General features: G+C 41.9%; 1 protein-coding gene across 2 annotated transcripts in view; it reads right to left on the bottom strand.

The window, feature by feature from the left end:
* Positions 1-723: 723 nt before the first annotated feature.
* LOC135224394 (PRL-1 phosphatase-like) overlaps positions 724-11,896 on the bottom strand; it is a 48,343-nt gene continuing 37,170 nt past the window's right edge. The window contains exons 5-6 of one of the 2 annotated variants that reach the window (XM_064263357.1): positions 10,440-10,573; positions 724-2,467 (exon numbers count right to left, since the gene is read on the bottom strand). In XM_064263357.1, coding sequence (XP_064119427.1) covers positions 10,459-10,573 — 115 coding nt within the window. In that variant the 3' untranslated portion in view covers positions 724-2,467; positions 10,440-10,458. Of the gene's footprint in view, positions 2,468-2,509; positions 3,211-10,439; positions 10,574-11,896 lie in introns of those variants that run through there. The other variant, XM_064263358.1, reaches the window with a different exon arrangement.

Here is an 11,896-nt window from a genome sequence, read left to right as displayed (position 1 = left end):
GCCTAAGGGAAGAATCCCTACTTTCAGCTCTAGCAGCCACCTTCCTGCTCCTGTTCTTTTCTAACCTATTTCGGTGATTGTAAAATCTTCCACCTACTCCCATTTACTTATACTAAGGACAGTTAAGCTCTCTTGTACACACCTGCCTTCTACACTTACTGCACCTTGTGTATGCATCATAGCACAGCTTGGTCAATCTAGGACTTGTAGTGGTGTAGAGAGGATTTAAGTTTTTTTTTTTTTTTTTTTTTTTTTTTTTTTTTTTTTTGCTTATATAATTTGTAGTGCAGTGTAAAGAAAATTAAATTACTTTGTCCCCAGGTATACAAACTAAAGTCTGATTATAGGACATTACCATCATTGCCAGAAGCATAGCATTGTGTAGTATAACTGGTTATTTTACAAATTATTGCAAAATTTAATGTTAAAGAATTTAAGGGAATAATGACCTACTTTTCACCAAGATAAAAAATGCAAGGTACAAAATCAGAAATGTAGCTGATGACAAGTTGTCAGTTTATTACAAAAGCTCTCACCAGATAGCTCACACTTCCCAGCATATTGCCTTTACCTCATCATGGACAATCTCCTATAGGCATTTTCAATTTGGTATAGCAGTTGACCTAAAGGGGACAAGAAGGCACTGGAGTACTGAAATTTATCCCTCATTAGTTGAACTATTTCTACTATTACAACTTCATAAGGATAAAATAAAGAACACAATACCAAAAAACCATTTTATTATGAACAAGTTCACACTGCTATCGTAGCCAAAAATACAGACACTTACAAAGGCTGTGTGTGTGTCCTGGCAAGCTCCACACAGGGCTGAAGTCATTATACACCACATTGGTGCCACCAGGAGTCCCACGCAACAACACACATGGGTCAATGAGAGCCAAAACGACTTTTCGTTTAAGCAGAATTGACATGACCTGGCCACCGCTTGCGCTTAATATGGCCATGTTATAGGACTTGACCTTCACAGAAATAAAAAATACCCAGAAAGAAAGAAAGAAAGAAGTTTAAAGAAAAAGATGATAAAGGGATGATCTAACTATTGTGAAAAGAAATCCTTCCAATAAAAGAAGGATAAGGGGCGGTGTAGTATGGGGTGCCAAGCATGGCATATTAAGGTATCCAACTACCTTGTCTAAATCTTTACACCAGTACCATTGCTGGGATGGTATGGTAACTCTAAACTTTTGTGAACTATACTGAGTAAATGATAGAAAGGTCATTTATATTTTGGATGGTTTAAAAGTCTGTTAAATTTTGGATGGTATAGTTCTTTAAATTTTGTTTCAACAAAGAACAAATGCAGAGAAGGTTAATTTATACTTGGGAAGTTATGATAATGCTTTATATTTTGTGAACCATATTAGTAAGAGACACCAAGAGAACCAAGTCTGTTACAATGATATCTAATAAGAGTCTCAATCTGCAAACAGACTCACCCTAGAGAAATGAAAGCCAAGTGCATCAAACCAAGTCAGTCAGTCCTATATAAGGTTATCACATGAAATGTGAAAATACATTGGCAAAGGGTTGTCATTCAAGTACCTTCTTGTAACTTCTCTTGTACATATGATAGGGAGTAAACAGCAAGGCAGGTTTTAAATAGGCACCACACCCAGTTAATAATCATATTTTTCCATAATTTGGAGGACTAAAAATATTGTAATATTTAACACAACTTTTTCAGTCTTAAAAATTAACAATTTCTTTTTATCAGCCTTAAAAATATCATTTTTCTGGTTTTGGAAAAAAAAAGTGCAATTTCCAAAACTACAATGATATAAGAAATGGTAAAAACAGAAGCCATAGCTTGATGCACCTCAAAATAATAACCATGGTCTGAAAAGTAAGTTTCCTTTTCTTTAGACTAGAAACAGGAAGTTAAAAAGTTGACAGCAGTAAAATCCAAGATAGGTTCTTACAATACACATTCAAAAGTTTTGGGGCAGTCTTCAAATTTTCAAGTTGAATACATTTACCAATATTTCTCCAAGTGAAAATTACAAAAAATGAAAATACGTACTACCATATTTACATAACAAAATGCACTATCATCAAGTGAGATATACAACAGGTTTTCTGTTGACTAAAAACAACGTTTACAATCTAAAGGTGCACGAGCACCTCATCTTCTACTAGGGTTTGAGCTAAAAATGGGACAAAAGCAAAAATACTAAAGAAAAAATAAACTTCAATTTAGCACAACACATAAAAAGCTTCAAATTGCAAGAGAGCAAAATATTTATGAGACACCAATCTACTTTTTTTTTTCCATTATTATTTGTTGTTAACAACTGAAACTTCATCCCATTTTTGGCAATAACCCTTCTATCGTACGTCTCAGTGGGTTAAAAATTCCAGACCCTTTTATGTAATTAGAGATTTTAGACATTCTATTTTCAATTTGTTCCCATCTGCATCACATGAGATTTCCAAAGAGGATCACCATCTGAAAACAAAATTAAAAGACCATGAATAGAAAAAGAGTACAAAAGTCACTGCCTAAAATTGTGCGCAACAATACACAACTAACTATTGGGTTAATTTTGGATTACAAAAACATTTCAGGTGTGAAAACGAAACAATGAGATGAGTAGATACTAGAGAAGGGGGTTATTTCATACCACTTCCCTGCTGGTCTTGGAAGAATAAAGTAGACAGTTTCCACAGAGCACTTTTCTCAATCTTACAACTCCTAGGAAAAAACTGAATTATTCCAAACAGATAACTCAGATTTTCCAACTTCCAGCTAATTCTTCGACACTAAATTCAGTGGAGGTCTTAACGTCAATTCTTTGACACTAAATTCAGTGGAGGTCTTAACGTCAATTCTTTCTCTACCAAAAACTTAACATCACTTGACAATAACAAGCAGAGCACATTTAGGGAATTTGCAATGAGGTGAGGCTAAAGAATAAAAATTTTATTCAAATCAATCATAGGATTTGAGGCCATAATAATACCCATAATCATCTAATTAAAGGTTACACTGTGTAAGTGAAAAGGTGCTTGACAGGCTGAGATATCTTTATCGTCCAGAAGAAAAGTGATGAAAGATATCTGATGTAAAGTGTAGTAAACAAGATACACCAAACCAAATTTTGAAGATCCAAGATGACCACAGGAGATGAATTGGGACCAAAACAGCCCCACACACAGAGAGAGAGAGCGGGTCGACAGACCAATTTCACTCTATTGGAGGATAAGCAAAAAATTCAACATGACTTTAGCATAAGCTTCAGATTTTGAATACGTTACCAATAATTAACACTATAATTTTAAATCAGCTGTATTAGTACTCCAAGAAAATAAATTAAGAGTAATGTCCAATACATGTTAGGGCTTACTAGTTTATGCGAAGCTGAATTTATCACCATAAACCATAATTTACTTACTTTCAAGAAATACAATCTACCAAGAAATAATTCTATAATATTTCTCCAACAGATTTAAGTACTTAACTTTGTTGTTAGTTTATAAACACATGCAACATCAACATATGAAAAATACCAAATTTGTAACTAATTTGTATTTTTCATAACTAACAAACCTGAGGTCTTAACATTAGGATTTACTAGCGCCAAGCTGGAAACCGGTAGAATTAAAATTACACTTGTGAGATCCAGGGACTAATGGCATCTATGCCAGGTCACGGGGCATGTATACCCAGAATGCCCACGGCTACCTGTGACCCATCAGTTATATTTCTAACCCAGTTTAGACTGCTAGAGGGGTGGTTCGAGGTGGGCCTTTAACTGTTAAGACCTCAGGTTTGTTAGTTATGAAAAATACAAATTAGTTACAAATTTGGTATTTGTTCATACACGAAACAAACCTTCGGTCTTAACATTAGGATAGACTTACTATTGGAGGGAGGTAAGTCTCTACAACTGACTGGGAGTTTGCCACCTTATCCATTTCCGAATATATAGGGAAATTCTAAGAGAATGGACAATGAACCTAGGACCAAAGATATAAGCGGATCTATTGGTTTCCTCCCACTGGGTGTAGATACCATTCTACTGTTTACTCTTGTCCCTTGCGACTGGATCCACCTTCACCCCTCTTTTCCTTATTATCCAGAGGGGTGTGTTGCTACTGAAAAGTATATCATCAGCTAAGATAGCTTCACAGTATGGCTGACCATCTCACCTGCATCTAGTCCGTTCCAGCACATGACGGTACTCTCCTTCATATTGCCCGTAGTTAAAGGAGTAGGAAGAAAGTAGTAAAGAAAAAAGACCAGTCATCCCATTCATTCTACTTTCATACCTTCATCTTAGACTAGACGCAAACTGACCCGCCAGGGGCACTGGATGAACTATATCACTTGTTGGGCCGCCACCACTGGACCCAAGGAAAAGGTGAAGGATCTATGGGCAACATCTTTCAAATAAAATGAGGTGAAAGTTGTTTGGCGCTTCCACACGCCAGCTTTCAGAATTTTATCCACAGACATGTTCTTCTTAAATGCCAGGGAAGCACTCACACCCCTGATGTCATGAGCTCTAGCTCCCACCTGGCTATCTGACCCTCTGTCTTCTGCAGTATAAGCATCTCTGATCGTCTCCCTTAGCCAAAATGATATTGTATTCTTGGACACTTCCTTCTTGTTCCGTCCTGTACTTACGAACAACCTCTGGCACCCCGGCCTGAGGTGCCTTGTTCTCTTTAAGTACTCCCTTAGTGCCCTGACGGGGCACAGGAGCATTTCAGCTTTGTCGTTGTCTACAAAGTCTGCCAAGGAAGGTATGGTAAAGGAGTCGAATCTGCCGTCTACTATTGTTGTTGGATTTGGGTCTTTGCCACGAATTCTGGGACAAACTCACACACCATTGATCTCCAACCTCTCGAGTGCTTTATGAGATATGAGAGGCCATGTAGCTCCCCCACCCTTTTGGTTGAAGCCAGGGCCAATAAGAAGACTGTCTTCAGGGTCAGGCTCCTATCCGTGGACTGCCTTAGTGGTTCGTAGGGGGGTTTTGTCAGACTACTCAGTACCTTGGTCAGATCCCAATCTGGGGCTTTTAGCTCCTTTGGTGGGCATGACTGTTCAAAGCTCCTCATCAGCATGGCCAACTCCCATGAAGACGATATGTCCACTCCTTTCATTCGTAAGACTGAGGCTAGAGCAGCCCTGTACCCCTTCACTGCAGATACAGACATATGTTTTTCTGTTCCGAGATATATCAGAAACTCTGCTAACTGCTGAATAGTGGTACCGAGTGGAGACACGTTCCCTCTACGACACCAATCACAGTATGCTGACCACTTCCCTTGGTATACTGTCGCAGATGATTTTCTGATATTACCTGCCATCTGAGTTGCTGCTTTCTGCGAAAACCCTCGCTCTCGGAGGAGATACTTGACAGTCTCCACCCGTGAAGCGATAGGGACTTCACCGACTGGTGGTACCTCTCCACGTGAGGCTGACACAGAAGGTTGCTCCATGGAGGTAACTCTCTTGGCACATCTACTAGGAGTTCCAGTAGGTCTGGAAACCACTCTGCTTTCGGCCATAACGGGGCTACCAGGGTCATCTTGAGGTTCTGAGACCGCATTACCCTGTTCAGAACCTGACGGATTAGACAAAATGGAGGAAATGCGTACACGTCCAGATTGTCCCAGGGGTGTTGTAGCGCATCTTCTGCTACTGCCTCTGCGTCCGGGACTACTGAACAATACACTTCCAACTTTTTGTTGTACCTGGTTGCGAATAGGTCTATGATCGGTCCTTCCCACAACATGAGCATCCTGTCCACTACCAGTTGGTGTAGGGACCACTCCGTTCCCAGAATCTGATCCCTGCGGCTCAACTTGTCGGCCACTATGTTTCTTTTTCCCGGAATATACCTGGCCTTGATGTCTACCAGGTTCTCTATAGCCCACTGGTGAAGTTGAACTGTCATCACATGTAACTGCCGAGAAACTAGGCCTCCTTGCTTGTTTATATAAGCTACTACTGTGGTGTTGTCTGACATCAATACCACTGAGTGTCCCTTTACTCTCTCCCTGAATTCTTGTAGAGCCAGGAAAGCTGCTTTCAACTCCAGCACGTTTATATGGAGTTCTCTGTCCTTGCAACTCCATTTTGCTGACACCATCAACTCCTCCATATGGACTCCCCAGCCTTCTAGTGACGCATCCGAGAACAGCAAGAGGTCTGGGGAGGATTGTTGAAGGGGGACACCCACTGTCAGATTGTCGTCGTCCACCCACCACAGCAAGTCTTTCCTCACTTCTGCCGACAAGGGAATTTGCTCGTACGGGTGATCTACTGTTGGTGACCACAAAATCCTTCATCCTCCATTGTAGGGACCGAAGGTGTAGCCTTCCTTGTGGTACTAGCTTCTCCAGGGAGGTTAGGATTCCCAGCACCACCTGCCACTGTCTTGCTGGCTGTGTCTGCTTTCCTTTCCCAGAAAGGCATTCACCACTTGTTTGCATTTCTCTACTCTTTGGTCTGTCGGGAATACTTTGGCTTGTGTTGTGTCTATCACCATTCCAGATATTCCAAACGTTGACTTGGATCCAGCTGCGACTTCTGCTGATTCACCACAATACCTAGGCTGTGACAAAGCTGCAGGAGGGCCGCCCCGTCCCTGAGTAATTTCTCCCTGGACTTTGCTATCACCAGCCAATCGTCCAGATATCTTATTAGCCTGATCCCCTGAGCATGCGCCCACGCCGACACGAGGGTGAACACTCTTGTAAAAACTTGAGGAGACGTTGTCAATCCGAAGCACAGGACCTTGAACTCGAAAGCTTTCCCTGCAAGACTGAAGCAGAGAAATTTCCTTGAAGACTGATGGACTGGTATCTGAAAGTATGCGTCCTTTAGATCGACTGTCAGCATAAAGTCTCCGATTCTGACTGCTTGTAGAACCGTTTTCGGAGTTTCCATCTTGAAACTGGTTTTCCTTATAAACAGATTCAGCGTTGACAGGTCTATTACTGTCCTCCACTCCCCGTTGGCTTTGGGTACCAGGAAAATCCTGCTGTAGAAGCCTTTTGTCGGACTGCATACTTGTTGCACAGCTCCTTTTTCCATCATCTTCTTCACTTCGTCCTGCAGAATAGTGGCCTTCTGAGATTTGTGGGCATAAGTGACGTGGGGTAATGGTTGATCTGTCAGGGGCGGGGTTACCTCGAACGGAATCAAATACCCGATCCTGAGAACATCCACCACCCACTGCTCTGCCCCTAGTTCCTGCCACACCTTCCAGTGATTTGCCAGGCAACCCCCCACTGGTGTGGCCGAGTGATGGGAGGCGCCCATCCTATCTTCTTGAGCCTCTCCCTCTTCCCCTATTGCCCCTTCCTCTGTTGTTTCTATTGTGAAAGGGCCGATGATTTATCCTCTTTGGGGAAGAGGGTCTTGTGACTCTATTAGGGATGCTATGTCTCACTGTCTTCTTTCGAGACATCTGCTGTTGTCTTCCCTCCAAAGGAGTAGTTTGACTGTTAGAGGTTTTCCTAACTGCCTGTTGCACCAACCTATCGTTAGTGTCCATCCTTCTTCTATCTATCGCCTCTTCCAGTATGACCTCTGGCAACAGTAGTTGCGATTCCAAGATTTCCTCATTGCTAACAGGGAATCCAAATCCACATTGCGGCTTAGTCTAGCCAATGCTGCATCTCTCCTCATTAGCAGGATATTTGCCCAAACATTGGCACTTACGTTTGTCAGGTACGCAATCGCCTTGGACCCTGACTGTAGTAATCTAATGAACAATGGTTCATCCACTACTTTCCTTGTTGCTTCCGAGGATGCAATTTTCGCCACTGCTGTTGACCAAAGGTCTAACCAGGACGCAGCCTGAAAGACAGAAGAAGCTGTTGCTTCTAACGTAGCAGCCTCTTGGTACGTCATCGAAGGGCACTCCATTTTAACCTGATCCAAGGTTAATCCAGGCCTTAACCTTACAACATTAGGGTTCATTTGTCTAGACAACAAAGGGACCTTCGGTGTCGTATAATATTTCCTTTGCTTTATCATTGGAGGGGGAATGAATTTAAATGATCTATTAGATCTTAAGGAATTATCCCTCCCTGCAATCTTTGCGTTTACGTGTTGCAAGACCGATTCCGCATGACTCGAACAAGGCAATTCATACGACACCTTGGTATCCCTCTTTAGTCCAAATGCCATGTCAATTCCAGGAGGAAGCATACTGGCCGGTGTTTCTGTCTTCTCCGAAAGGCTATTGAATTGACGAATCAAATCAATAACCTCTGCATACGAGGCCAGAAACTCTTGGTTTTCTCCTTCCTCCGGCTCTAGTGTACCACTCTCCGTCACGAGAGATGTTGTCTCGCCTCTATCTTCTGACAGACGGCCCGGAATTCCACGGCCGCCTGCCCCTACAGGCCGCGGTCTCTTTGATCTTTGCTGGCCGCTGTTGGCTCGATCCCAGATAGTCAGCAGGGAACGAGAACGTCTCACCCTTTCTCTGCTCACGGATCTAGAGCGAGAATCTCGTCTAGATCTCCAAGATGAAGGCTCCCTTAAGACAGAGGTAAGTTCGTCTCTATTAGCATTGGCATAGTTTTCGAGCGTCGGCGAGCCCGGCCTCGGCCTTCTATCCAGACGGACACTGCCTTCCACGAACGTATCCGACGAGGTTGCCAACTCTCTATTTTTCGTACTTTTAATAGGAGCCTTATCGTCCTTCGTACGTATTTTGAACGGCCTTACGGGCGAAACTGGGACCTGCATTCCATCCTCTGCTGCACCTTTCGCCGCCGACGTCGATTTACCAGAGGTATCGCAGTTTTTGCGATCCGAACTGGCAACTCCGCCTCGGCCGCTAGCTCGCCGGCCGTCACCTCTCTCGCTTGTTCGGACTCTTGCGAACGGCTTCGTCTGCCAACCTTGTGCTTAATAGCCACTGATTTTCCGACCTTCTTGCTGACTTGGAAATGACAGTCTTGGTCCGAAGAAGAGGAAGAATTGATTCTTCTCCTCTTGGCCCGAGGATCCGCTAGGAACTCCCGAATCCTCCTCCAACGCTTGACTGGCGCTCGCCGTGACGTTATCGGACTTAGCGATGACGCCGAACTAGAGGAAGAAGACGAAGAAGGCGAATCACACTTTTTCTTTTTGTCTCTATTCATTCTCTCCTCTATATCCTGTAATTTCTGCATTACAGTTTGCATTGACGGGTCAGAAGGCGTATTAGCGTCTGGGTGCAGCGAAAAAGGCCGAGAATCGGTCTGTGACGTCATCACGCCTGCCATCTCAGAGTGTGACGTATGTTGTGACGTCATCCCTCTCGTAGGGAGAGACTGAGAGGTTTCTGCTGGCAACCGCACGTTTGCTGCCAAACTACCTCCCACGTTCTGCATCGCTGTAAATACTGAGTGGGATGGTGAAGCAGCAGCATTAATTCCCATAAATTGCAAGCCCGGGGGATGAGGGACATTCAGCGCTGCCGGACCCTGCTGGAACCGTGACGTCATATAATGCGCAAGCAGACCATCCAAGGTTGGTACGCCTGGTAGGCCTAGCGCTGACCACGTACCATCTAACCTATGCGCTTGAGTAGCAGGAGCCTGGAACAAAGATGGCGGATCTCCCCCTCTACTTGCTGGGAACAAAGGAGAGTGCAAATTATTCATAAAATTACCCAAGGCCCCTCCTGACGTTTCCGATACAGAACCGCTAGGAGAAACCGAAGGGGTATGAGACAATTCAAAAGCAGGTGGAGAAACATATGGAGCAGCCTGGTTTATTACCGATACAAAAGAAGCCGGTAAGGTTTGGTCATCCAAAGATGGCGTCACCCCCTTTCTTTTGTATTGGCTTTTCCCATAGAACTTCTTCCACTGTTCCACCGACCAACCGCGACAAACAGAACACGGATTAGTAACCGTACATACGTTTTCCCTGCACCTACTACACGTTGGATGAGGATCCGTCGACACCGAAGTTAGGAACCTAGAACAAGGGAAGCCACTGACTCCTGGGCATTTCCTTTGTCTCCTCTTCGAAGCGGTAGACGATCCCGATGTTGAGGCAAAATTCTCCATCATACCACGTATACACTCTTACCACACACTGATCACACTTGGAGAAAGAAAAGGAATGAAAAATAAAAAATGAAATGGATAAAGAACGGGCAAACTGAGAAACCGGCTTTAAATGAGATAGACAGTAACACGTCTTATCTTAAAGGCGGTAGGAAAATAACTGATGGGTCACAGGTAGCCGTGGGCATTCTGGGTATACATGCCCCGTGACCTGGTATAGATGCCATTAGTCCCTGGATCTCACAAGTGTAATTTTAATTCTACCGGTTTCCAGCTTGGCGCTAGTAAATCCTAATGTTAAGACCGAAGGTTTGTTTCGTGTATGAACAATTGATTTTTCTACAAAACAATAGAGTAAAACTTAAAAACACAAGACACAATATACTTACAGAGTTGAGGTGCAAAAGATTACTGCACACAACATGCACCAGTCTTGTGGCCATTCTTCAGTCGAAGCCGGGACTTGGGACGGTACTTTTCAAGATATGCCAACTGCTTTGCATTGATTGCTCCACGACGCTTCCTGTGATAGACATCTCAAGCTATAAACCAACTGATATTAACAATCCTTTTGGAAATTAAAAGCTTCAAATATTTGGAAACCAGTTTCAAGATTTAATTTGCAATTTAAAGGAGTTTTAACTAACAACTTAAAGGGACCTTAATAAAGCAAACTACTCTCAATGATAAATCATAACGACCACCATTAGTAAAAAACTTATAAAACATAAAAACACAAAAGGAATATTAACTGCATAAAACTTCTAAAGTACCCAATGCAAATATGAATAAGTGAAAAACTACTCTTTGAGGATTATATAAACCAAAACTGACAACAAATTTTAAAAATAACAGATGACAAAAAAAAAATTCCATATCTGGGAAGACCATCAAACACATTATTCATTTTTTAAAATTTTCATTCTTAATCTAGGCCCCAAATTACAGAATTCTTTCACATAATTGAACAGCAGCTAAAACGCTGGCAGTGCTTTCTTCAAGACTGTAATACGTATATTACTCAATCAGTAAAGAGAACTAGAATATACAGGTATTCTCCTATTTACGATATGGTTAGGTTCCGAAAAACCCATCGAATGTTGAAAAAACCATATCTTGAATATAGCCTAGCCTACACTATGGTAATCAGTACCATCTTTACATATAGGGTAGCTACCCTACACTACACAGTATACTTATACATATACGGCAGAGTAATTATTAATTTCAGCTAATTCTTTATGTTCAATGCATATTGGCTCATGATAATTCAGTACTCAGAGAAACTGAATAACATTAACAAATTAGCCTAGCGTATATGATGATAGATACCATGGTCAATCGGACTCAGATTCAGACCGATATTGGCATAATTGAGCGATACCTATCAGGCTGCTGACACCTACACATAATTACGCAATAAAAAACATAACGAATATGCACCTTTTCCGTGAATCTTTTAAAAATTATACATAACTCTATCCCATTATATTGTATGTACGTATTCTCATTTGTATGTATTCTCATATTGCGTATTGTATCATAAAATACTAACAAAGCAGTCAATATTTTGATTTGGAAATCAGCTGATGGAGAATACGAGTTTATTTAGTTGCATTTAACTCAATTCGGAGCAAATTGTTTTGCTTCTTGTTAGCATAAAAGAATATCTAGATACTTAACTTACATGAGACAAGGTCATCTTTTTGTTATAAGACGTGTTAATTTTAAGCAGAAATATGAATTTAATACGTTTTGTTGGGAACTAAATTATTTTTTTCGTTAACAGATTACTTTGTGGGCATGTTTATTGCGTAAGAAAAATTATGTGATTCCGTTCGCTATT

The sequence above is a fragment of the Macrobrachium nipponense genome, chromosome 12 (genome assembly GCF_015104395.2).
Source record: "Macrobrachium nipponense isolate FS-2020 chromosome 12, ASM1510439v2, whole genome shotgun sequence".
NCBI classification, from domain to species: domain Eukaryota; kingdom Metazoa; phylum Arthropoda; class Malacostraca; order Decapoda; family Palaemonidae; genus Macrobrachium; species Macrobrachium nipponense.
Note: the sequence above shows the minus strand (reverse complement) of the source record. Positions and strands in the feature narration are given on the sequence as shown.